Genomic DNA, 27,686 nt, shown 5'->3' with positions numbered 1-27,686 from the left:
CTACCTCTCTTATTCACTTGCTACTACTGGCCCCTGAAAGAGTCTTGTAACCCCACAGCAATTATTTGTCACCGTCTTGTGTTATTCGTTGTAGCTACCTACTTTTCCATGATTTGTCCCTCTTACCAGGCTGCCTAGCAACATTTTCCCGAATCTCGCGTTGAAGGCAGAAATCTCCACTGCACATTTTGAACTGCGTAACAGCGACAGTCAGACAGGGGCATCTTGCGTCGTATGGAGGCAAAGAAAACCACAACATGGCAGATGTTATAATTATTGACGACGATCCGAAGCAAGAGGAATCTATAGCATCTGTCAATTCCGAACCGGAGGAGACGCCTGAAGAAACACCCAATGGCGTCAAAACGTGAGTAGAGAAATTATGTTTTGTCGTGCCTGTCCCGTCTCTGCAGACCTTATCTAGCTTAGCTAAAATGGAGTCCTGTTATGCTAGCTATTTGATGCTAGCCTTTCAAACCTCTCATGTCAAACATACCAACAGAGAAGCAAGTGTGTGATATGTGATATATTGTAAGCTGAATTGCTGTCTAAAGTATGCTATATAATTTCTACCTGCAGTTTAAACCGCGCTGTTGCTATAACTTAATTGGTGCTAACCTCGAATATGTTGAGCTGTTTTCTTGCTAACGCTAACATAATGACGATATTCGTGTTTCCCTGTGCAAAGATATCAATATTAATCTCGATTAATTGTGATATTATGAGTTTTGACTACACTGTGGGATCTCTGAATGTGGTTTTGAGGTCGGCTCTGACTGACGGCCTTGTGTGTGTGTGTTTTGTAGGGATGCCGAAGAAACTAACCCCCCCAAAGAAAAGCATGATGCTAAAGAGAAGTCCACCCGAAGAGGAAGCCGCCACCATCCCTACAAAGAGAAACATGGTGGAGAAAAGAAGGGGGCCCTCAGGAACCGGGTGTTCATCAGCAATATCCCCTATGATTTGAAGTGGCAGGCAATTAAAGATCTAATGCGTGAGAAAGGTAATGTCCACAGTGATGGGGACGGTGTCTTTCTTCAGCTGATTAGAAGTTCTTGACCCTTTCTCTTTTGTTACCAGGTGGAGCATCCTTCTATTAGCAGTTAGTCAGTTAGTTTGTAGCTTTCTCTGGATGTCCTTAGTGAATATAGTAGTGATATTAGGTTATTGGGAGTTTTAATACATTCTTTTGGCCGGACACCAATTTAGTTTGTGCTGATATGTCTGTGAGAAATGGAAGAAGAACTTAGTTACAATTGTCACTTGTTCTTACGGCATTGTCAGCTCCAAAATGTAACCTCAAACCCGTAGTAGAACTGATTGTTGAATGATTTTGTTGCAACTGTTGCAAGGTGAATCTTGATTATATGATTGAAAATGCTGTAATGTTTTACAATCTGAATTATGGGGTTCTGAAAGAGGCCTTTTGAAAGGTCAAAGGATAGATTAAACCTTTCAACTGTCATGCATAGAAAATGTTGACACACTGATCATGTTGAAGACTTTTGAATTTCCCAGGTTGAATGTAGCTGTGTTTCTCTGTGGCCTTGGCCTTTGGGTGTCTCAGTCACTGCCCAGAAAGGCATGGTGTTGTCTGGTGGGATGTTGGTCTGGGCTGACTGTTGATCATTAAAGGGACATTTCCATCTGTAGTGGAATTGCCAAGGCCAACGGCGACTTGAAGACTGGGTGACTTAAAATCCTTTGTTCTTTTGGTATTTTTCCTTTGTATGTCTCATGTAGTTGGTGAGGTTACATACGTGGAGCTCTTTAAGGATGCAGAAGGAAAGTCAAGGGTAAGTGATGTGGCCAATTTGCTGCACAAGGTTTTAAATGCCTTCAGCAGGCTCTCATTAACTAAGTGCTCTTTTAGGTTAAGATCCTTTGGGTCTTACTAAGTTACTGAACTGGAGATACTGTAGGTCGTGTTTAGCCTGGTAGATGGCTAATGATTGATATTAATTTGAAAGGGAGATGTCCTGTTGATTTTGGAAAAGTAGCCTAAAGAACTCCTCTTAAGAGTACACTTTTGCTTTTGTTGTTGTCATTTCAATTGGTGTAAAAGTTTGTTTGTTTGGCCATTTTCCAAAGGAAATTGTGGGTTGTGTGATCTGTTTTATTGAGTAACCCTCATGTCTCAAACTTATTTTACAATTCTGTTATATTTCACAGCTCTCTTCAAGGGAACAAAACATTCTTGAATGAACCTGTAGTGTTTTTTTTTATGGTTATGTTTTACATACGTGGCAAAAATGCATATTATAGGTGCAAAGGAGGACCACACTTATTAAAGTTTCTTGCAGTGGTAAACTGATTAACACTAAACAATGTACTAAATAAATGTGTTAATGCATTTTTTTTGTACCTTGGTATCTGTGTCCAGTTCAAAAAATGTAAATGTTTGAGTTTACAAAAACCTTTATTGATCAAAAGTATTGTAATTGTCAACATTGCTTTAGATAATGTTTTAAAAAAAAACGCTCTTACTAGCCTTTAATCCTTTTTACAATATATTTAAATGCAACCAAAAAACTGATGGCTCAAGCCAGTGTGAACAATATTGCCAACAGGCATTATAGAAAATTCTAGAAGCATCTTGATACATTGTATTGGTAGTTTTTGTCTTGATTTTAACTGTACTTTGTTTACCCCCTCCACATTGGATCTGTGTGCTACCTGGACTCCTATAATGCATCTTGTTTAGGGTTGTGGGTAAGAAACATACCATACTTTCTTTGACATGGATCTGTGAATCTCGCACTTGCATGTACTCATCTGATTTCCCTTTCTCCCTTATTAATCAGTGTGGTGGAGTTCAAAGATGAGGAGTTTGTGAAGAAGGCGATAGAAATAATGAATAAGCATGACCTGAGTGGAAGACCACTCAACATCAAAGAGGTGAGAACTGAATTATCGTTAAATATATACAGTAAAACTGTAATTGATAATTTTGAAATCTTTATCACACAACTCTTCTTGTTTTAGCTTTTAAGAAGTTCATTATTTAATCCCAGCTGTTTTTAAAGGCAGAACACATTGTGTTGTTTTTCTGTGTCACTGCAATACTTGCTGTTGTATTTCAGAAGTAAATTGTAATGCATTTCCTATGTGTATTTTTATTAAAGGACCCCGATGGGGAACATGCTCGGCGTGTGCTGCAGCGTATTGGAGGAGGTCAACAGGGAGGTCGTGGGCAGGACATGGGGCCGGGTGTGATGAACCTTCCACCCTCCATCGCCAACAACCCCAACATCCCCCATGAGGTCATCAGTGCACTGCAGGCCGGACGGCTGGGCACCACTGTCTTTGTTGCCAACGTGAGGACATAGTATACACCATTTTCAAATCTAACTATGCATGATTCTAATTGTTGATTTAAATGTGGTATTGTGTTTCTGTTGTTTTTAGCTGGATTTCAAGGTGGGCTGGAAGAAGTTAAAGGAGGTGTTTGGCATGGCCGGTGTGGTGAAACGAGCAGATGTCAAAGAGGATACAGACGGCAAGAGCCGCGGGATGGGAACGGTGACTTTTGAACAGGCACTGGAGGCCGTGCAGTCCATATGTATCCTTCTGAATTGAATTAAAGAGGAATTTATTTTTAATTTTTTTAAAGCACACAAAGCAATGCTTCCAAATTGTACCGCAATCTTTTACTTGACTCCTGACTCAGCCATGTTCAATGGACAGATGCTCTTTGACAGACAGATGCACGTTAAAATGGTATGTTCATTTTAGTTATTCTTTTCCTTCATTTGTACAGAAGATATGAAAACGATTTAATACATTGTTGTGTGGTTTTACAGGATGAGAAATCTCTTCCCCCTGATGATTTCCATCAAGTAGAAAAGCCATCTCAGTTACCAAGTGAGTACACTCATATCCCCTAATCAGTTGTGTAAATATATTTGATTGTGACGAAATCAGAATTTTGTTGTGTGTTTTTGCTGAAAGCAAAGACTTATCACACATCTCTATACCTTTTTATGTTAAAATGTAATCTTCAATTCTTGAGAGTTGGTGCATTGTAGATGCAGTCAAGGTGGATCATGTAAAGAAATGTCTTTGTAATTTGCCTTTTGACTGAACACACATTATTATGCGCAAAGTTCTTAATGTCTGTTATATTAATTGTAATTGGCATGATCATTATGGATTTAGCTTTGTTCAAATTATTACATCTTATTTAATGAGCTCTACCATTAGTGCTAGTAAATTCCATAGTCTCAACTTTTCTTTTCCTATTTTTCATTTGTATTTTGCTTATAGGAGGTCTAGGTGGTATTGGCATGGGATTGGGGCCAGGAGGGCAGCCAATAAATCCTAACCGTCTGAGCGGTGGAGGAGGCATGGGATCCATGGGGCCCGGAGGTAAACCACCACTTAGAAATGTTTTAGTTGTTTGATATGTCACATACCGTGTTGAGCGGTCTGTCTCGCACAAGAGGACATGCTTATCACAGAGAATCGGATGCATCTTCACTCACTGATCGAAACATAAGCACCACAAGCCCTCAGTAATAAACTTTGTACATCAATGTGTAATTCTTAATTTGCCTGCAAACAACATAGAGTTAATGTGTAAACCATTCGACCACAAAATCTTGGCTGACATTTACTTGACTCATCCTTTGACCCCTCACTATGTGTGAAAGAGATAAGACAAACAGAGCTCCCACCAGCTGAAATACAGCAAGTTTAGTCTACTAGGTGTTAGGTTATGACCTATATTCTGCCTAAAGCCACCTTTGTACAGTGTTTTACACATAACCTTCCCATGCCTATATACCCATTGGATATCATTTGATACAGTATATACTTTGGCAGGTCCTAACTGATATCTTCTTCCATAGGTATGGATGTTGGTGGAATGAACAGACTTGGAGGAGGTAAGCTTTTTGAAACCTGTGAGTTTTCCCTGTGAAAGACAAATGTCAACTTTTCATTGGTGTAAGGAGAAAACGGTGTTCAATCTTGATGCTGCTCTTGACAGGAATGAGTGGCGGCGGTGGATTTGGCGGCATGGATAGCATTGGCAACATGGGCGGCTTTGGAGGGAGAGACATGGCGCCAGTTGGCAGGATGGGAGGTAAGTGAGCGTATTCACTCCGACTGTGCAGAGATGAGGTTCAGTTCTAGGATGTTAAACTGTAAACACTGAAATGTTTGTGCTATTGGTAACTTAACTCCTCTAGTTCACATTTTATTTGTGTGTTTAGACATGTACCGGTCAGGAATGGATCGGGACTTTGGCCACAGTGACATGATGCCAATGAATCGAGGATTTGGGGATTCGTTTGGAGGAATGGGTAAGTGATATTCTGAATTGTCATACTTAAAGAGCACCTATCATGCTTTTTCGTCTTTTCTGACCGATACCTTTTGTTAAAATGTTTTATAGTCATGTTAAACGATACGAAAGTGTCAAATAATGACGTACATGCATTTAGACGTATTCCCTGCCGACCGTCTGGGGTGGCAGTGCACAGCGCTCAACACTAGGGACGCCGTTTGCAATTCATTTGTTCAAATTTGCTGGATCGCGTGACGTCTAAAAAAGCGGATTTTCCATGAATGGTAATGCTGCTACACGCTCAGGCCTGCTCCCTTCGCAGGTCTTCCGGAAAGTAACCAATCACAACGGAGTGTGTTTGGCGGGAGGGGGCGAGGGGGAGGGGGAAGGGGAGGAGAAACGCGAATCAGAGTGTTGACAAAGAATGCAGAAAGCCCCCAGATGACAGGAAGAGTTTCCCGACAATCTATATCGTGCAGTTTTGTGCAGTGATTCTTGTCAGGCTGCTCTATAGGAGTCATTAATGAAAAATGAAGACCAGAAACGTAGTGTAATAGGAGATCGTTAAACACTAGACACAGTGACTGTTATGCAACTTGCGGTGTAATGTTTGGTTTTGAGTTATTGTGGGGTTTAGGGAAGGTTTTTTGCTAAATATGCTGTTCTGTTTTATAGGTTCACTGTTTCTTTGTTTAATCTGAACACAAATTCTGTTCTTTAGGTGGAGGTTTTGGAGGAGGCATGGCTCACATGGGGACTGGATTAGGTAGATGAGATAATCCATACACATCTGTTAAATATCGAGTTGTTCCCTGTGCATACACATTTGTTTTGGAGGTATTTTTTTAATCTCAAATTATCCTATCCGTCTACATTTTGGACTTTTTTGGGCTTTATTGCTTGAACACACATCATCACCCATGATAGAAATCCACTCAGCGTGGGGTTTGGATTATGAGCAGTGTTCCTTGACACAATCACCCAGCCAGACAAGTGCCGTACTGTGTGTGTGGTGCAATTTTTAATGTTACCAGTGGAAACACTGACTTGTGTCTGAGTTGGGATGTCTCATGGCTCTTGCTCTTCCCCTGTCTCCTCCTCTCTCTTCTCCTTAGTTTGTTTCTTAACATAATCAATAAAAAACACTTCATTTATGGAACACAGTCACTTGAGTAATAAGTGGATTGTTAATGCAGTACCGTTGCGTGCCATAGGGACATCAAAACAAACGTCATGCACCTGCACACATATGACCACATACCTTTTTTCCTCTCAAAAATGATTATGCACTCAATAAGGTGACCCCAGTCAAGCATTGGCTCTGCTAATGTGTTGCCTTAAAACAAAACATGAGGGCCCTTTAGCGTTGGTTTATCTTTATCATAAATATTCAATTAGTATCAAGGTGTTTTAGCAAAAGTGGATTTTCAGATTTTTTTTTCCTGAAATGCATAATTGAACTAACACTATTGTGTCACAGCTTAAAATACTCTGACCATTTATGATGTGAGAATGAAAACTGAAAAATGGTTGGATTGATATGGGCATATAAATGGCTTCATCTTCTTTATTTTATTTCTATCATTCATTGTTACACCATCTGCCTTTGACTTCAGATTTATGGTGGTGTGTGTTCACTTCCTACCACTGCACTACAGGTGCGACAATATGATTTCTTGAAGAAGTGCTCTGTTTTGTTGAAATATTGTCATACATCACTGTGATTTGCACATCTGTTTGAGAGCAATGAGAACATTGATGTGATTGGCTGAGAGTATATGTATTAATCAGCAAGCCCTCAAATGAGGGCTCCATATTCACTCCATACAGCTCTTGTGCACTTTGTGCTGCTAGAAATGATTAAACAAAATAGCTTTCAGTCGGTGTGCCCAAGACCCGCTGCTTTGCTCTTGATGTTGTGCTTCTATGGTTTGAAATATGGCCCAACTTTACACAAAATGAAAAACCATGTAGAGAAGTTATTTTACAACATTGTTATTGTTGATTGGTGACTTACAATTTGAACTGGTCCAATGTCTGCTTTTCTGTGCAATGTCACAATGACTAGAATACCAATGAAGTTTTAGCAGGGACCACTATATAAAGCCTTGTTTAATAAATAAAGATGGTTCATTAGTTTAAGCTGCTCTCTTATTTAATGATTATGGGTGGATGTATCTGTTACTTGCAGGTGGCGGCATGGGCAATAGGTCTATGGACCGGATGGGCTCCAGCTATGATCGTATTGGCTCGTCGGGAATGGACATGAACCGTGGATTTGGTGGCTATGGAGGTGGAGGCCTGGGCCACATGTCTGACAGAGGCTCTGGGTCTAAAGGAGGCTGTCAGATCTTTGTGCGAAATGTAAGTGTGGGATCGTTGCTACTATAAAGGATAAGAAGTCCATTAAACAGTATTGTAGTTGCAGAGCTGTCTCCAAAACCCTCCCCACTGATTTAATTACCATTTCATTGATAAATACCTTTTCGCCTTTCTATGATGCCCTAGTGTTGATTTACCTTTTTTAGTCGGACACAACCCATGCTTGTCGTTCAGTATAACAAATGATGATTATGCTTTAAATGGGTTTTTAATGCTGTTGTTGTTGTTTTTTTAATTAACTGGTGCTGTACTTCCCAGCATGGTTTTGACTATTTCCATATTTTTCTTCAGACCCTGAATCTTCCTGATGTGTTTGTAATATACACCTAATTAATGCACTCATCCTTTACATTTGATACACTTTATTTGCACAACACCGTTATAGCCTGCATCACAATGAAACAGACATAGAATGAACATTAAATTAGGATATAATGCCTTAAAACCAACTTGATGATAGTAGTAAAGGATACGGTAAATTAAAGACTAAATGCTAATGTCTCCACACTCTTCAGTGGGGGCAATTTGAACGGAAAAGTTATTTTCACGTTGCGTACACAATATTCAATCAGCTCCACAGTCTCTGAGGTCATAAACTTAACTGAGCCCCTCATAATTTACCGGACAGAATCGGATTGACTAAAGTGCACATTTCTGTGTTGCAGCTGTCGTATGATCTGACATGGCAAAAGCTGAAAGAGAAGTTCAGAGAGTGCGGTACGTAGTTTGGTTTATATGAATTGACATTCCATCATGACTTCTTGTCAACCATGGACGCCAAATTAAGAGGTATAACACTCATCAACACTTGCTGTTTCAGAATTCATTTAATGCTTGTTTATGTCTAAACTGCAGGCCAGGTAATGTTTGCAGAGATCAAGATGGAGAACGGGAGGTCAAAGGGATGTGGGACAGTGAGATTCGACTGTCCAGAGAGTGCTGACAAGGCCTGCAGGATGATGAATGGAACCAAGATCAACGGCCGAGAAGTGGACGTCCGTATCGATCGTAATGCCTAGAGCTTTTGTAGGAGTCATACTAACACACTTCCACATTCAGCCCACTTGCCAATTATCTTTTGTTTTGTTTTAAAAACACAATTACTTCATATCTCCATGTGTCCACGGTTCCTTTTCTCTTTTTGGTTTTGTTTATATATACACACTACATAGTTATTTTATCTTTGTTTTGTAAACCCTTTTTTGTCAGGCAGTTTATTTTAACAAATAAACTTTTAATTTTTAAACCTGGTGGTTGTAAAATCTCCTGTGTTCAAAGTCTCAAAGTTGTTCTTCACATTGTGTAAAACTGAAGCTGAGGTGTTGATTCGTTGAGCATCATTGCTCAACACTGCCATACAGTGGCCTCTTGGAAGGTGGGACAATTCCACTTCTATCAAAACGGAGTAATTCAAATTATGTGCTATCAAAATTGACATATTTAATTAGCTCTGGTTCCCAATATTTACTGCAGGAAGTGTCAAATCCCAGATATTAAAGATTTGTATTTAGTTTTTTCAGTAGGATAATTTGATTATATTAACAATGTTACAAATCTAAATCGGTGTCTGAACTGAAGTTCATTCAATCATCTATGCTTTGTAGTTGGCTTTGACCCCCCCCCCCCCTTTTTTCCCACTTCTTTGGTAATCGTACACAAGTGGAAAGTTTTGTTTATTCACAATTTATGGCTTTTTCCACCTTCCACTTTTTGCAGGCATTATGATGCTCATAAAAAGCTAATAAAAATCTGTTGTGTTGACTCAACTCCTACAACAACATAAAGAGGACATAACCAAATTCTTATATAGTTGACACCTTTTATTGCTTTGAAAAGATAATGCACATTTTCTTTTTATGGTTCTTAAGTAAGACAGAAGTAAGACACCTTACAAAACCTTATGATGGGGCATGCCTGGATCAGACAGGCACACCGAAGTGAATGCTCTTTTGCACATATAATATTATTATATAAATTACAAATCTAGGTCCTGTTCTTGAGATGTGACCAGCACAAGTCTTCCATGGCACAATAACTTAAAAAAGTTTGAGTGGAACCATGTTTCCTTATCTGGAAATTTTTAAGATTATGAGGCTTAACAATTCTGTTGTGTTCTTGTACAGTTGTTAAGAGTTTAGGAGAATGTGGCTTCAGCCCTGGGAGGGTCAGAGCTCAGTCACTGCACAGTTTTATAGGATTATTTCCAATAATCCCCAGTTCGTATAGTATGGACAGAGTAGCAAAGAGGATGTAGCAGAAGAGGCATACGATTCCCAACTTCCAGTCCAACTTCCATCCGTTAATATGAATGGCCACAAAGAGGAAGGCAATGGAAAGGAGGAGCGTGCAGGAAATGAAGACCAGTCCAGTGCTGTTGACCTCTACGGGGTTGACGGTGTCCACAAAGGCAGTCTTGATGAACCAGGGCAGGCCCAGGCACAGCATGTCGAAAACATTAGAGCCCACAATGTTGGACATGGCCATATCGGCTTTCCCTGGTGGACAGAAAACATGTTTACATTTTGTACTTGAGACTCTATTTGCAAAGATTTTAACATTATATTTAAGTTGTTATTTTAGAAAACGGCATAAGGTAAAATAAGTCAGCAAGAGAATGATAAATCAATAATGAACATTAATGTATTTTAGCAAGAGAGCTCTGTACTAAAGCAGTGGTCGAGCATACTCTTTTTGGGCAGCTACATTTGAATTATATTGAGGAAATAAACACAGCAAATTACTATTCATTTTAGAATGAGTTTTGTTATGAATGGCCATGACCTACAGTATATCAAGTACTTTAGTGAATGGGAGCTGATGAAGAATGACACTGGTAGTTACCTTCTCTGGCCACCATGACACTGGCCACAGTGTCGGGTATACTGGTGCCGGCAGCGAGCAGGGTGAGCCCCATAACTGTATCAGGGATGCCAAGGGTGTCGCCTGTGTAAACATAGTATCAAAGTCACTCTTCCACTCCATCAACAACATCAAGCGAAGGTGAGAACAGCTGCTGCTCTTATCTGAACTGTGGCTATAGGGTTAATAAATCACCACTGGAGGGAGGGCCGTAGCCACGATTTGAGAAATACTTTGGTCATAAGACCAAATTCCCCAAGCAGAACTCCACCCACATATGAAATTTCAACTAGCCATTAGCGTAACTTTGTAAAGAGTTTTGACCATTTAAAAAAAATACAAAATGTTATGTTTTATTCATTTATATTATATTAGATTGTTCAATTGTATGTCGTTTAAATGTTTCTCTTGTACATAAGCGCTGCTAGGTAATTCTGATGAGTATAATTAATTGCTCTTTTTTAATATTTAGTTTATTTGCGAAAAAATAGTCATACTGCACACGCCTTGTAAAACAAAACTAAAACTGCTGATGAGCAGAGTCACAGGAGAAAAAAACATTCTCAATGACACACTGTATGTTAGAGCTGTACCTGCTCGGTCCCATGCCTGCTCTCTCATAAGACTAAACTCTCCCTCCATGTGAGACTATCTGACGACTATGGGATAATACTCTCATTATACTTCAGGAGACCTACCACCGTCACATGATGGAGCTTCCTTTCTTTCACTGATCCCAGGTCAGTTGTATAGTTTACGTCTGATGGGGTAAAGCTGTTCTTGGATCTTTGCCTGTGGGTAGTTCTGTGTATACATGCAGTGCTCACATGACTGTTTCCTTAAGGGTGAAACGAGCGGTAATCCTGCTGAGACCGGGCAGCCAAATGGCCCACTGGAGCTACAATAACCCCCCTCTCATGCACTTCCAAGACAATGGCATCCCAGGAATTAGCCAGCAGACCAACATGTGATTCTACTCTGAAAAATTAGAAATTTTTTCTCACCAACTTTCAAAACACTGGTGTTACACAAAGGAAGGGCCCACGAACACCTGCAACTAAAACTAAAGGACATGTAAAGATTTCACACAAAGTCATAAAAAAACAAGCAAAAAAAACAATGATCCTACCGACAACAGTGACCATCCACACCAGCAGATAGGTGAAAGCTGAGATCCAGACAGCGGACATGAAGAAGGTTATCATGTACCAGCTCTTCCAGAATCTTCTCCTGCAGTTGGGAATGGTCAGGAAAAGCAGAGTAGTGATGGGCAGACACAGAACCCAGAGGATCCGTTTCAGGTCACTCTCTGGCACGGCAAACACACTTTTGTGCTCTGATGGGGCACAAGCAGAGAAAAAAGTGTTATGAGTGGATCACACACACATATATATATATATATATATATATATATATATATATACAGTATATAGATAGATAGATACACTGAACCCCAAATTACTCCTGATAGTTAACTTGCACCCTGTGTGGTAGATGCTGCTATCGGTGTATGAATGTGTGTGTGAATGGGGAAATGTGTACAAAAAACAATGTTAAGCATTTTGGGTCTGTGAAAAACCAGGAAGAAGTACTATCAAAGTGATTTCCCTTAGATAGATACAGGAGGATACAGAAGGATTTGCAACCAAATATTAAGTCTTATTCACTTTTTTTTTTTACCTTCTGGGATCTCGTTGAGGCCGTGCAGACTGAGGGACAGGTGAGAGTATCCCGAGTCATCCTGGAAGATCCCGCTGTCTGTTCTGGCGCGACTGTGGACTCTCAGACTGCTGTCATCGCTCCAGCCCATCAGAGGCTGTGTCTCTGCCTTCTCTCCAGGTCCTTTCCCCAGGCAGGTGCAGCACGGGCTGAACTTCCTCAGGACAAACTCACTGATGCGAAGGTCGAAGCACAGAACCACGATGTAGACGGCGTAGATCAGCAGCAGGCAGGCCGCGTCATACCTGGAACACAAATCAATTCCAATCAATCAATCAATCAATCAATCAATCAATCAATCAATCAATCAAATTTGAACATTAAGACTCATTATTGACCTTGGGGACAGATATGAGTGTAAGCTGTCCAAATGAAAGACTAATAAGCTAAGCTACTCCTGCAGCATTCAACCAAAGTCCCAAGTCATACTTCAGATAATTGGTAATGGGCCTTGCTTTTGGAAGATGTTTTGTGTCCTATAAAAGGCTTCAATAAAGATGCATGTCGTTTCACTGGAGGGTGGTTTGTTTATATTTGCAGAGCCTGCAGTTAGTTTACACAACATATTTTCACTATATGGAATTCTTAGTGTTGAATGATTCTATCATGGAACTTGAGGGGTATACTACGAAGCGAGATTAAGGGCTGAGCAAGGTCTGTTGAGTCTAAAGCGGTCTAAAGCCAGAATTTTCAGTATCACGAAAGGTGGCTCTCTTTTTACCTGGCTAGATCACCGTGGTAACAGAGGCTGCAGGGCTAACCTGCTCAGACCAGTTTTTGTTTCAGAGTTTGAGCTTAAATTCGGCTCTTAGAGCGCTGCCCTTTAAGGAAACTACACATTTTGAAATCCCGCGGACCTGACTATATTGTCTGAGCGATACATTCTCACTGAGGAAACTTGTTAAATAAGTAAACTTATTGATCAGTAATAACTGAAGCCGAAACGAAGCCGTGACATAAGGCTTACAGCAGAATGAACTGTCACATCGCGCTGGGGCTTTTTGCCACATGCATACAGTTATTGATGCAGAAAATGTTAAATAGCCTAGACCTACTGTATGCAGCGCCACTCTATGCTCTCACCTCAAATGATTTTACCTGGCGATCTACACACACTGGCTCTTAATAAAGCGTTCTATAAAATCACAGGTTGCAACATTATTTCACTGTGGGCTTCTTTCTTTTCATCAGTAGCGATTACAGTTGGGACGTGACAGGTGACAGCTGTCACAGTTCGGACATTGTTGCAGACTCGCAGGTTAAGCTTCTCACAGTAGATTCATATTTGTCCGAAAAATACAGACAACAGGATTTTTTATTGTAGGCCTAGTGGTATTTGTAAGATTCAAATAAAAGGCTAATAGTCTAAATCAAAATTGTATTCATTATAATATGGCCCAAAACTAAAGTGATTTTCCATAGGCTATTCATTTGGGGACAGTGTCAGACTTAAATTACATTCTTAAGTGTGGGACTATAGGCGTAGTGCTATAAATATAGCAAAGTAGCCTATATTAGGCTAAATGGTATAGTGTTTAAATCCGAGTTCAACGTTTCATTGTTTTATAATGTCACGTTACGCACTGCGAGAACGATCGGCAAGATAAATAAATAATTTCCATGCTGGCAGCATTCCACTCTCCTTATTTGCAGTAAGAGTTTTTTTCGGCTCTCTGTTTTCTGCTGTAATAATTCAGACTGACAAACTCTTCCTCTTGAATGAAGTTGGCGACACACTTTTGTTTTACTCAGCTGCTCGCAATCAGTCCGTTTGTGTAAAGTTAGCGGCACAAGATCAGTCCATTTTGTGCGGATGCAGAGTCAAATGACGGGTCAAACGCCCCCTTTCATGGGGATGCGCACAGAGCCTGAAGCCGAAACCCTCGTTCAACATAAGAGGTTGATAACTTCCTTCGTGATACTGGTTAGCTCTGAGCGAGGGTATGTGTTATGTTGAACCAGATCAAAAAAAGAGAGCCGGGCTCTGTTGAGTTTGTTTCGTAGTATACCCCTCTGGAACCAAACGTAAGACTAGAAAATGTTCGTAAATAAAAATGTGGCCTTGCTGCTGTAAACAACAACAGTGAAACAGTAACTTTTATGCTAGCTTTCTAACTTCATACAGTGTTCCAGGGGTCCAATTTTCCTGTGAAGGAAGTTTGTTTATCAGTTATGAGAATATGCATTTAGAAATTGTTCACTTCTCTGACACACCCAAAGTTACATATTGTACCTTTAAAAACTAATTTTAGGGTTGCTCCTCATATGAAATCAAACTGCAACCACTTTTGTTCTTGTCCCCTGCTTTTTGTTAGCTTGTTTCTGTTATAAGGTATCATTATTATTACGTAGGTTGTGTTCACCAAGGTTTCCCCTACTTTTTGGATGGGGGGCAGTTTGGTTTTGATTTTTCTCTTCTATTTCGCAACATGTTTTATTTCATGAAACTCTAGCTCCATAATAGATACAGTATGTGCGGTTTTATCACTTCATCTTACTGTGCTATCGCTAGAATTAATAAGTAATTCCAGTACATGTGGAAATTTCTCATAAACGACGAATGCTACCTAAATTGCTGTGTTTATGACGAGGGACATTTATTGCTCTGTACTGTCAGTGTAATAAATGCTATTGAGTCATAGTACTGTACTACACCACTGTCTCAGATATCTATTTTAAATTGTTGTTCTCGGTGTCACAAGACACAATAAACAACTGCATCTGGCTTTGTCTTTTATATCACCACCTTCACCTGGAGGTGCTTTCAGGTGGGGACAGCCTGGAACAATATTGTTGAGGCAGTATACTCACCAGTACACCTTGTTATCAGAAATTATGGCAATAACAGCAGAGACACTGATGGCATATGCCAGACAGTCCCTGAACAGCGGCCAACAGCTGAGGCGCCCTGCCTGATAAAAGGAAAACAAAAATAATTGTTTTACAGTTTATACCACAAAATGTACACAACAATTCTTCCGCTTTGGCCCGCTAAAGATGGCCGCTTTTAAGCACTAATAGTAAGCGGGGGTGGCTAATCCTTGTCTGAATGCTGTGATTGTGTGTTGTGACTGTGTCAGAATGTACCATAGAGGCCAAGAGTCCGCAGGCAGCACAGATTCCTAGCAGGTTGTAAACTGCTGATCCCACGATGGTACTGACCCCAATGTCTCCCTTTGTCACAAACACACCTGGACACACGCACGCACACGCACACGCACACGCACACACACACACACATAAAGAGCACCTGTTAGCTGTGAGGACAGGGACAATGTGGAGGAAATGTGGGGAGAACAACAGAAGTGAAGCGAGGAAAACATGTCCTAACCAAAGGGCACAGCCCCTCTTCTGTTCCCATATGGCGGCAGAGTCACAGATCATCAGTTTGCAAAGGGACACAGAGACAGTGATGATGATGCGGGCGTCATCATCAACAGTTTGTTGTAATTATCATCAATACTAATGTGCACGATTAATTACCCAGAAAGGCTGTGACCAGTTCAGGCGCAGAACTACCAGCTGCCATAAACGTGGCTCCTGCTACATCCTGAGAGAGTCCCAGACCTGAGGGAGATACGGGACACACAGAGAAAACACCACAGTTTACATGGAGCGGAGATGGAAGGAATAGAACACAAAACATTTTAATATCGGGTGTGTTATTTATCCCGATTCGCGAAAAAATATTGTTGATCGTGGGGAATTTCCGTTATTGGAATTGTAAAAAGCTGTCTAGTTTTGCTAACATAAAGTCCTATATTAATATGCCTGAGTTATTTTTAATTGCCTCAGGAGGGAACTGCATTGTTCCTGTCGTTCTAAAATCATGTCATAATGGTTGAAGACTCATCTGGTCCATTGTATCCCCCACAATGAAGCCAGGATAATTGTGAATCGTAAAAATCCCATGCCAATATTGATTGTGGGCTAAAAGACAATTGAAACAACGGATGAGCTTAGCTATAAACAATTATTGATCCATTAAAACAATAATAAACTGAAGTATTGACAATGAAAATGATAATTTGTTGAAGCCCTATTTGAGCCTAATGTCAATAGAAGTTTCAAAGGTATATCTGATCGCATCTCAAGCAAAAGGAACAGAGTAGGAAGGAACAGCACAGCCACACTCTGCTCAACGTTATTTACATTCATTAATAAGAACTGTTTAATCAGTTAAACATATCACATAGGTTTATACTTTATATTTATAAACGTATTCAGTTACAATCTGTCCACATACTGTATTTAGGAATTCTTATTCTTAGTCCTACAATATCTACACAAGACAGTCCTTTGAAGTTTGCCCAATCCATAATGTATGTGGCTTAATAAAACCACTAGAGTTGGCAAAAAAAATGTAACCCTACATTCAACATTAGGGAAGGCTAATAAGTACGTAAAGTATATGACAAAAATAGAGTGAATCTAAGATTATCAATTGTCATCTTTCCAAGTATGGCTACTTGTGTGGTGATTCAATGATATAGCCTACTAACCCCTTCATTCATTTCAAACACACATAAAAAAAATGTCATGTCACTCACGGTCACTGATCAATTCTAAGGATGGCAAAAAGTAATCATCGCAGACTACCGCCACAGCCAAAAACATGTAGAAAATAATCATAAAATAAATGACGAGCCCTCCATCCTTCCTCTCCTGCAGCGTGAAGAAGCCTTCAGGAAACTCTGAGGATTGTTCCACGACACATTCTGTTTCATTCTCTGAAAGACACACACATCATCACTGACTTGAACGGCCTGTTTGCTGGAGTTCTGCAGCAACATTGTGTAATGTCTTAATGGCCAGTTAAGCGGGATTTCATGCCAATAAGACATGAGGATTAGGGAGAAAGCAAACACTGTCACAGTTGCTGAGCTACAATTGATTACACACACACACACACACACACACACACACACACACACACACACACACACACACACACACACACACACACACACACACACACACACACACACACACACTTTCTAACAAAAGAAAATGAGCCGTGACATTTTTAACAACCCTTTAAACAGATTAGAATAATAAAACAAAAATATTTTGTAAAATTGTGGGAGGTTTAAAAACACAAACACAGACATAATGATTTTCTTACCAAGAGCCCGGCGCACCCTGGCAGAGCGGCTTCCCTGGGCTGTTGTTGCTGTATATGACACAAGATGGACCGTGCAATACAAAAATATTACAAATCCCAGAAAGTAAGGTATAAAATCTTTCCTCTTCTTCCTGTGCAGAACAGCAGCTTTATTCATGTTAGTTTGAGTCAATAAATAAAAATAAAAAAGGAATTCCTAAGGATTCATGTGGCCCTTTCTCCTAACCCAAAAAAAGTGTACAAAAAGGTTAAATGTGGGTTGAAGCTGCCTGCTGGAAACGCTGCATCTAACTCTACACTACGACTACAAGCTGCGAATAGAGAGATTATTGGGGGGGAGAAGGCATCTTTTAAGGCCTGGCGCTTTAGCCAAGAATGGGAATGGGGGGGGGGGGGGGGGGGGAATCACGAGTTGTAAGTCATTCCACTCGACATGAACGGACTCCAGCACCCTGAGGCGCACCAGGGGTGTAATTAAGCATACACTTTAACACAACTTTGTATGTGGAAAATGAATTGTTTCTCATTCGGTAACTGAATAAGAACACAAATTGACACGACTGTAAATATTTATTTAAAGGGTGAGGCCTGACGCTCTGCAAGACTTTACCATATTGATTGCAGTATACAACTGGAGAGATAATTCACTTTATTGGGCATTAGTGGCTACAAATACGGAAACATTTGATAGGTATTGCTTTAGCAGTTTTGGTATATTGAAATGTTTATGCAAAGCTATTATTTTTAGTTAGCCTACATGCCTATAAAACAGAGTAAGCTATAAATATAAGGAAAAACATATAGATAACATGGGCCGCATGTGATAATTTAAAGGTCAAATTGGCCTAGGCTTCTTGATTTCTGGGAACTTTCATCAATCTAATTTTCTCCATCGAATCAATTCCTGGAAACTAATCTTTATCTTTATCGATATAGGCTAGTTAGGCTTTCTAACCAATGCCATAGATGTGTGCTACTCACTTGTATAGGCTATTCAAACGGTAGGCTATAAAAAACAAAACACTCATATTAGGCCTACAACTTACCCATGTGAAAGAAAAAAGGTGTGCGTGTGTGTGTGTGTGTGTGTGTGTGTGTGTGTGTGTAGGTTAGGCCTAGAATGACGGGGTGTCGGGCTTGACCGGACATGCCCCAAGTTTGCCCCAAATCTTGAAACCAGCGAGCACGTGCACGCACTCCAAGACAGCCAGGCGCTTAGGAGACATTACACTGATGGACAGTGTATCAGTAGGCTACTGCAGAGAAGAGCTGTGCAATAAGTGGTAAGTTGCTTGGCTTATTCCTTTTCAATGGCACTGCACTAAACTCAGTAGCAGGTTACATGAATGCAAAATGCTGAAAACGATTTACAACATTGCCAAATAGGCCAAATGAATGAACTAGGCTACGTGCATTCTGCATGTGCTTATCTTGTTTTGATGAGTCATATTGAGTTTTCTTTTTTTAAATATTCTTTTGAATGATCTACAACAGTGAGTAAATGGCGTCCCTGTGTGGTAGGCTATACTGCGATTAATAGTGGCTTTTTAAACACCCGAGTTCTCTTGTATTTTTACTTATTCTTTGACATTAAGGAAATGTGTTTAGCACCTCGTGACCACCAGCCAACATGTCATGAAGTTCTATCGTGAAGTAGCCTACGTTTTATAGTCTACGTATGTTTCATAATGCCTGTTCCCACTAGGCTACTAGTGGATAACGTTTGAACTAGTTTTATAATGTAGGCCTATCAGATCATCCCACTTCATCATATTTGTTTATGTTTGATCATACGATTATTGATTTAATGAGGTATTTTTTTTTATCAATTAAATAGGCTAATACATTCTTAAGACTTGACTTCGTGGTATTTTAATATGTGGGTGTTATTTGATCACCAGATTGGCATATGATATGGAATAGTAGCCTACTGAAATTAAAAAACATCTTGGGGGTCAAATTATCGTAAGGCAAGATAGCCTGTAATATATCAGCTTTTATTATTCACAGTGTTTAGGGATGTCTGAGTGACTCAGTGCAGTTTGTTATTGTCTTTGACCAGACCCTTGTCCAACCAGTAGATGCCAGTATTGGAACATAAAGTCTTTGAGCATATCTTGGGAAGAGAGTGCTTCCTTTATGTTGTGGAGAGAGATTATATTCTGGTAAGAAATAGCTTAGAAGCCGCTGTGGTGCATCTGGTAAAAATGCGCAGAGGATGTATAGTCCAAATGGGGTTTAATGAAAGAATGCAGAATAAACATCGGTGGTTCACAACTGTTGGAATGAGTGTGGTTCTGTAAATAAACAAATACAGAAAGCATACTTAGGCTGTATACTCGTGTGAACAGCTGTAGCAACTAACCAACGGCCCTTTACAACACTTTATTTACACCAGTATGGTATAATGTTGCTTTATCTCTGTAGTTAATAATACAGTATATAGTTCATGGGTTCACTCTGTGCTTTATTTTCTGCTGTGTGTCGGTAATTATTTGAGTTTCAAGAATTTAAGGGTCATAGCAGAACAATTGTTCCTGTTATCAAGAACCGTGAGCTGTCCAAAATAAATACCAGGCCCCTTTTTATGATGTTGTGATGAATGTTTCTTTAGCAAACTCTAGAGGTCTGTGTGATGCAGTTTGTGTGTGTGTTTGGTAAAATAGCAGTTGGCAACAAACCTCTCCATCTCATTTGTCATTGGAAGCGTCAATGTCTCTCCCAGTGTTTGTGTGTGTGTGTGTGTGTGTGTGTGTGTGTGTGTGTGTGTGTGTGTGCTTGCATGTGCTTTCACTTGTGTGTAAGAAGATACAATGGAAACTTGACAATGCCCTGGTGCATGTCAGTTGTTGTCACTGGTATGCTAGCTGTGTAGATACTCTTAAAGTGCCTTTATGTATCTACACACAGGGGACACCTGCACAAGGCTGTGTGCACCTCCAGTGTGATTTAATTTACACATTTCTGATGGGCCAGTTTAGTTAAAATGTTTGGTAGAGGCAGACTGTTTGTTTTGTAAGAGAGTAGAAATAGCCACAAAGTACAGAGTAGTAGTAATACTTGTCAGTTTGCATTTCACAACAATGACCTCAGCCACAGGAATAGGGGAAGGAAACGAGCCGGACTAGAAAAACCAGTCTGAGTTGCTTTACTCATCGTCACACAAGGAAACTTCAGCTGTTTTTATTAGTCTCACAAGATTGTTCTGTGTTGCTGACTAAGGTCCACAGAATTACCCTTATCTCTCGCTTATCGTGTCTTGCCTCCTATATGCCGTTTCTTTGGCTTTTGAAAAAACAGCACAGGTCTGTGTGTTTTTTTGCACACCAACTTGTTGAATACCACAGCACCCTGCCCTCTGAGAGGAGTGTTCAGTGTTCAAGGTTCAGGAAGATAACGAGAGGTGAGTGGCTGACGCATAGCTGGTGTTGTGTTACCAAAGGCTCATATCAGATTACGGGAGACAGCAGCAGGTAGGGCTAAACTGCAGCTGTATTCGGATCGTCATTGCTCCAACAAAACCAGGAACTGCGACTGACAAAAGGAGTTTTTTAAAGAAGCACACGGACGCTAACAGCAGGCTTCCAGTTGTTTTCTTAAAGAAGAGCGTTACCATGGGTAAGAAGACACAACACTCTCTGCTGCTTCTGCTGTGTTTGTCGGGGCTTGTTCACTACTCGGCTGCCATGGTGTTTTGGACAGCCATGGTGAAAATAAGCTATGTGAACGACACCAACAATGAGACAGTGGACAAATATTGTGAGTGCGGGACGTACGGCCGTAACTCTAACTTGGAGTTAGCCGAGGGCATTGTTACGCTTCCCACGGGAGACCCCAGAGGCTGCGACCCTTATCCTGTCTTCAACCGCAACTCCAGCTCACCACCGTGGATAGCCCTCATTAAAAGGGGCAACTGCACCTTCAGTCAGAAGATCAACGCTGCCAAACGTCAAGGGGCAGCTGGTGTGGTGGTGTACAATGTGGACGGCAGTGGCAACAGCACCACTCACATGGCCCACTCGGAGGCGGGCAACATTGTAGCTATCATGACCGGCAACATCCAGGGCATGCAGGTGGTCAGGTTGGTGAAAAACGGGACAGAGGTCGAGATGCTTATCGAACCAGGCAGCCCTCACGGACCCTGGATGGACGCCTACTGGCTCTACTTCCTGTCCATCGCCTTCTTTGTTGTGACAGCGGCCTCCATCACCTACTTTGTGTTCATCTCCGCCAACCGTCTCTACAGCATGAGCAGGCACAGGCGTTCAGAGAAGAGGCTAAAGTCCGAGGCCAAGAAGGCTATCGGGCGCCTGCAAGTGCGCAAGCTCAAGACTGGGGACGAGGAAACCGCATCCGACTCCCAGGTGTGCGCCGTGTGCATTGAGTCCTACAGGGCCGGGGAAGTGGTGACGGTGCTGACGTGCGACCACATCTTCCACAAAGGCTGCATCGAGCCCTGGCTGCTGGAGAGGAGGACCTGCCCCATGTGTAAGTGCGACATCCTGAAGGCCCTGGGGGTAGAAGAAGAGACCAAAGACAACATGTCTGCCGACACGCCACCAGATGTCACTGTGGTCACGGTGACAGGAGGAGAAGCCATATATGAAGTCCCACTGACGGACACGAGCAGCCCTGCCCCAGAGAGTCATCAGCATCTCTATGACAACAGGGCCTTCCAGGGAGAGTCAGAGGCCGCGAGGGGATGAGCAACAGCAAACGGAAACACAACACTAACCCAACCAGGACACAGTCTAATTCCCTGTTGAACCTGCACAAAGGAATCAAACCATAATGATCCAACAGGAGGAACAATGTTCATCCTGTAAATGCAGGTGTTGGTAAAAATTGATTATCAGAAAAGGTTTTCAAGGATTTAAAGTGGTAATGACACTTGTGTAATTAGTTTGCACTTTCCGTGTGTCTGTCTTGGTGCAAGTGTAAAATGATTGGGTGTGTTCTTAAAGTTTTTCTTTTTTTTCTTTTAGATGTTTAGAATAGATTCTGAAAGTCATGCAGGGCTATAGGGCTGCCAGCGTCAAGTTGCTGTTTTGCGTAAACACACAATTTCGACAACTGGTTTAGGAGGAAGTGCAGCAGAGGATTTGCATATCTTGTTTTTTTTAACATGTCCGCAACTCCCTCCACGAAAAGCTTTGTTAGCTTGCATCGCTCAAACTCCCTCACAATTGACCATTGTCTTTTAAATCAACAAATCTTTGAATAAATGTACTTAATTTTTTTTTGTTTCTCTCCGCTCCTTCGAAAGGGGAAATGTTTTATTTTTACCATTCTAATTGTATTGCTTGTCACACTTACTTTGCAAACATACCTTCTTGAACACACCCATGTGACTGGAAATGCAGCATGACACACATTGCACAGCGATGAGTGAGTATCATCACCTGAGGGCCCGGTACTCTTGGTTAGAAACATGAAGCAAAGAATGTAATCTTGACTAGATGGGGTTGGGGGAGGGTAACTTAATGTGTACTGTTTTTTGAAATGATATATATATGAATATATTGATTGACTTATTTGTCGACCATGCTATCTGGTAATATAAAGGTAAAGCATAACATAATATGTAAAGTCCCTCTCTAAACGTCTGATTTATTTTTTTATTTTTATTTTTTTACAAGTTTCTGTTCTTGAACAGGTCTTCCAGGTTTTTCCTTTCACTTACTTGACTTTTTTGGAGTCCTTGTGGTCTACCTCTAAACTCTCCCATGGGTACATTTTGAAACACGTTTAAGATTTTTGCATTTTCCAAGATTGAGTGTGTTCCACAGTGAATGATAAAGCTAAAGAATTGTTTTCTCTATTTGCTGGTGGGGATATGCTGATTATTGTTGGTACTTCACATATTTTTCTATTGAATCATTTTCACTGCTGTTTAACAGATTCCAAGAGTCTTAAATTGTTCTATACAAATGAATATGACTTTAAATCACATTGATGCTTATTAAAATGCAATAAATCCCTCAAAATGAGGACAACTTTATGAGCATGTGTGCTTGTAAGAATGGTGTTCATATGTGTGTATGTGTGTGTGTGTGTGTGTGTGTGTGTGTGTGTGTATGTGGATGGTCGGGGAGTCAATTAGTGTGTGCGAGTGTGAATGTGCAGGTCTAGGTCTGTCAATAATAGTGTCTCACTTTCAGAGTTATGGTCTTGGTCCAAAGGACTGTAGGATAGGAATGGAACTGTAATTAACTTTGCACAGGTGGGAGCCCATCCGCACACACCTTGAGCCTGAGCCGGATAATCATCACATCATATAAGTAGAAGGGCCTGACTGAGCAAGCGGAGATATGCAGCTGGAAGGCAATGAAAAGGAAATATTATTTTATATTATCCTTTCATTGTGTGTTAGAAGTACATCTTCAGTAAAGTCTTCAATTAAATCGCGAGACTTCTTTTGAAAATGTTCGAGGCTATTGAGCATATTTCCCTGAGTCATCCAGGACTCTGAGCTTGTGTGATTATGAAGAGCTGTAAAATGAGTCGTGGTTAGCAACAGTCTTGGCTTGTGACCTCTTATAAATAATAGAGACACTAGTTTAGTGGTCAGCAATTTTTCTTCTTGCGTTGTTTAATTTAAAGGATTTTTGGAGTGAGTCCAATATTTCAGTTTATTTAAGTATCAAACTTTTCTTTTTAACTTCTTTGTGAGGGACCGATTGCCTTCAATTCATCTGGGTCTGACGCCCCAGCAGTCAGTGGCTCATATAGGCACTGCCTGGTCCCATTGTGTGTGCTGGGTAATCCAACTCTTGCTATGATGGCCCCCTCATAGCAATTTTGAGGGGGCCTAATTTTTTAATAATAATTTTAATTTCAACCTCCTGTCATTTCAATATAACGGCCCGAATGTCTCAAAAGTTGCCCAAGGACTGTGTGTATGTGTGAAAAGGGGTGGAATTATTGTGAAGGTGAAATGTGTATTGTAGAGGCTAGAGCAGGTATAGCAGGACATGACCCAAGAGCAGATGTTTTTAGTAATAGCACCACAGTCCAGAGGATGAGTTGAGCCGACCCCCTGTGAGGGCCGTGTGCACTTGATTCTAGTGCTGTGAGCTCAGCATTGATAGGTCAGATGGTTATAGTGGTATCACAGCACGACAGAGAATCAATACCGAGCTAACTGGCTAGGCTGGGAACAACTGGAAAGCCCTGGGTTAGGGGCACGCTCTGCTCAGCGGTGGCGCTCCTCCTGATTTATTGCCGTTGTTAAAGAGAAAATTGAGTCAGAAGGTTTTCATTTAATGGCATATAGTCTGTGGCTGTACTCTAATACTGCACTTGACCTTCAATTCCAGATAGGAATCAAACAGTGGAATTAACTGCTGTAGTGTGGCCACAGAGCTTATCAGCTCATGTACGATCTAATGACAGTAAATGTCTCGTGTTTTCTATGGAAATGGAACTGAATAATGAAAAAAAGTATCTCAATGTTTAAATAAATTCAAAACAATGTTCAGTCTTTATGCCCCATGAGTCTTGATGTCCCTCCATTGCTCCCTGTGAATGTTTATGACAGGCCTACAGCACCACCTGGTGGAGAAAATCACTACTCACATTTCAAATGAATTCAGTTTATTTAAGAAGGGGACAGTGCAAATTGATAAAACACATGATTATATACATGGGTTAAGAATGCCAGAATTGACCAAAAAGCTTTTCATCTGTAGTCCCCTGGCCTTGGTATTGAAAAGGCTTTTTAAATTACAAATAAACAAGGACATAAAGGGTAAATAACAACAACAGCACAAGCAGAACAGTACGCAGCACAAAACAAGACACGGTACAGAACAAACCAGAACAAAGCAGAACAGGTTACAAGGTAAAACAACAGGTTAAGTACACTGATTATTAGAAAAGACACAGCTGTTGAGAGCAATAAAAGCAGTAGTCAAATAAGAGAGGAAAAGAAAAACACATTTGAATTAAATTCCAGCTATGATAAACCTGGTCACAATCCAGTCCCTCCCTCCAGTTTTAGGTACCGGGCCAATTTCTTGCTTGAGTGGAAAGTACTGTGTAATAAATGTCACGACAATGAAATTGAGTACTTCACTGGCTGTATAATTTTATGGCCCAGTTGAAGAGATCCATCTATCTATCTATCTATCTATCTATCTATCTATCTATCTATCTATCTATCTATCTATCTATCTATCTATCTATCTATCTATCTATCTATCTATCTATCTATCTATCTATCTATCTATCTATCTATCTATCTATCTATCTATCTATCTATCTATCTATCTATCTATCTATCTATCTATCTATCTATCTATCTATCTATCTATCTATCTATCTCGAGTCTCTCTGCTATGCAGCTTGAAAATCTTTCTAATGCATTTACAGTAGTTGGTCTGGTCCCAGGCTCTTTTGTCCCAGACTGTCTGTATTATTAACTTAATGATGGAGGAGAATTTGATTACAAATGTGCAATAAGGAACAAATGAATCCATTTAGTCAGTAACTACATTATAAAACATCTATTTCTTCTCTTAGTGCCTAGATGATTTGATCAAACGCTCTGGTAGACATGTATATAATCCTCTACTCCACATTCTTAGCATTTCAGTGATACAATGCAAATATTGAGTATACCAGTCACCACTCTCAGCAGGGTTTATTTTATTTTAAAACATTAAAGGAGGGAGACTGGCTCTTTCCGGAAAAACACAATACAGTCGATAAGGAATGTATGGTTAATGTGTTATAAGGCTGGAATGTTTGCTGCCAGCATTATCTCATCAGGAAGAGTCTACTTCAAATATTCTGCATATATTTTACTGTTCTATCACTACCACAGCAGCCAGTGAATTATGTTTTTTCTCCAGGTGAGAGTCTTAGCCTCTGCTTGATGTAATGACAACCCTTCCCTTCCTCTGGTTGTCCCTTCTGGCAGCTCGGATAGTGCCGAGTGCACTGGACAAAACAAACTGTCATCCTGTGTCATTGACGTTACTGCCCCGTCCTGTCATGTGACACGCTTCCCTGGCTAACTCGCCACCCGTTGCTCTCTTTTTCCTGCTGACAGACAGCAAAGGGGCCGACAGGCTGGCATGTGAGGTTAAAGGAAAAGAGAGGATGTCCGAGGGAAGAAACACCTCTTCCCCTTTGGAATTAATGGCAAGGGAAGGAAGTGATGCACCAAGGTTATCTGTGTCCCACCACACCACACAATGGTTCAAGTGACACTGTCCAGTTCCAACTTATTCCTTTTGAGCACTGTATGGTTTGGTGCCATATGGACTCCAATGGTTTAAAGTCTGCCATCTACTGGAAGATATTAATACAGCATCATGCTGACTACCTGAAAAAAATCAAGGACAACCTCTTCATCATGATATTCTGCAGAAGTTTGATGCTCGGTGTGTCCTAATGCAAGTTGGCATATCTTCTTTGTACGTTGTGGAGGTCGGGTCATTGGTGGCTTATAATTTGTCTTGTATTATTAAGAGCAGATACGTTAATTGATTTGTTTTGTATAAATTCATTTTGATTTATTTCAACAATAATTTAATAAATGTGAATATTAGTTTATGCCCTCTGTCCTCAATGACAGCAAACTAATTATATTAGGATTGTGGAATGTTAATGGGTAAAAACAAGCAAATCAAAATATGCTGCTTTGTCTCTGAGAAACCACAAAGGCATTTTTCACTATTTCACTGAACTAAAACAATCGAGCGAGCAATCTGCAGAATAGTCAACAGTGTTAATAAAAGTTAGTTTAAGCAGTACTTAGTATTAATATTATGAATTGACATAGTAGTAGTTGCTTCTGTTTTCTACACTGCCTCCCTGTGTGGTGGAGGACGCATATGGTATTCTCTTCTACTGGTGCAGACTCCAAACATTCCCAACATTTGTGCATGTAATTACTTCAGCCCTATACCTCAATCTATCTTTCACCCATTGCAAAACACACACACACACACACACACACACACACACACACACACACACACACACACACACACACACACACACACACACACGCTCACATCAGAGAGAGCCAGAGAAAGAGAAAGAGATGAAAGGAGTTGCTCTGTGTGCCTAGAGAGAAACCCCACTTTAAAGCAGAAAAGGCATGAGGAACAGGTCTGCATTCACAATCAGCCCGATGTGATGTCTCAGCACTAAAGACTGCACCTGTCTGAGACCGGCCCCTGTATTTATCAAACCAATTTGCTCAGGATAAAATCCAGCCTAAATGAATCCTGTGCGGTTTTTCCTGTCAATAGCCCCATGTATATACTTTATGAAAAATGATTTGTCAGCCGTTTTCAG

The 27,686-nt window shown here is 40.6% G+C and overlaps 3 protein-coding genes across 3 annotated transcripts; 2 read left to right on the top strand and 1 right to left on the bottom strand.

The window, feature by feature from the left end:
• The first annotated feature begins 207 nt into the window (after nt 1–207).
• On the top strand, nt 208–8,909 carry myef2 (myelin expression factor 2). Its single transcript, XM_080028074.1, has 17 exons — nt 208–367; nt 807–1,003; nt 1,744–1,796; nt 2,705–2,712; nt 2,805–2,898; nt 3,126–3,317; nt 3,409–3,562; nt 3,671–3,720; nt 3,804–3,864; nt 4,267–4,368; nt 4,851–4,886; nt 4,991–5,086; nt 5,217–5,306; nt 6,012–6,056; nt 7,482–7,654; nt 8,338–8,389; nt 8,528–8,909. Exons 1-17 carry the CDS (start codon nt 258–260, stop codon nt 8,689–8,691), a joined length of 1,677 nt encoding a protein of 558 aa, XP_079884200.1. The 5' UTR covers nt 208–257; the 3' UTR covers nt 8,692–8,909.
• Nucleotides 8,910–9,620: 711 nt separating this feature from the next.
• Nucleotides 9,621–17,532, bottom strand: slc24a5 (solute carrier family 24 member 5; the record flags this gene model as incomplete). Its single annotated transcript, XM_080028335.1, has 9 exons — nt 9,621–10,167; nt 10,514–10,615; nt 11,661–11,867; nt 12,212–12,495; nt 15,062–15,162; nt 15,338–15,441; nt 15,734–15,817; nt 16,801–16,980; nt 17,376–17,532. 9 exons carry the CDS (start codon nt 17,530–17,532, stop codon nt 9,845–9,847), a joined length of 1,542 nt encoding a protein of 513 aa, XP_079884461.1. The 3' UTR covers nt 9,621–9,844.
• Nucleotides 17,533–20,565: 3,033 nt separating this feature from the next.
• Nucleotides 20,566–23,366, top strand: LOC307252160 (RING finger protein 148-like). The gene has a single exon (XM_080029750.1). It carries the CDS (start codon nt 20,990–20,992, stop codon nt 22,079–22,081), a length of 1,092 nt encoding a protein of 363 aa, XP_079885876.1. The 5' UTR covers nt 20,566–20,989; the 3' UTR covers nt 22,082–23,366.
• Nucleotides 23,367–27,686: the final 4,320 nt, after the last annotated feature.

The sequence above is a fragment of the Ammodytes marinus genome (assembly GCF_949987685.1).
Source record: "Ammodytes marinus genome assembly, chromosome: 1".
In the NCBI taxonomy this organism is placed as follows: domain Eukaryota; kingdom Metazoa; phylum Chordata; class Actinopteri; order Uranoscopiformes; family Ammodytidae; genus Ammodytes; species Ammodytes marinus.
This window is presented reverse-complemented; position numbering and strand designations above follow the sequence as displayed.

Coding starts and splice junctions, on each gene's coding strand:
- LOC307252160 (XM_080029750.1), top strand. CDS start 20,990: ATGGGTAAGAAGACACAACACTCTCTGCTGCTTCTGCTGTGTTTGTCG.
- myef2 (XM_080028074.1), top strand. CDS start 258: ATGGCAGATGTTATAATTATTGACGACGATCCGAAGCAAGAGGAATCT. Junction 368..806: donor ACACCCAATGGCGTCAAAAC/GTGAGTAGAGAA, acceptor TGTGTTTTGTAG/GGATGCCGAAGAAACTAACC. Junction 2,899..3,125: donor GACCACTCAACATCAAAGAG/GTGAGAACTGAA, acceptor TTTTTATTAAAG/GACCCCGATGGGGAACATGC.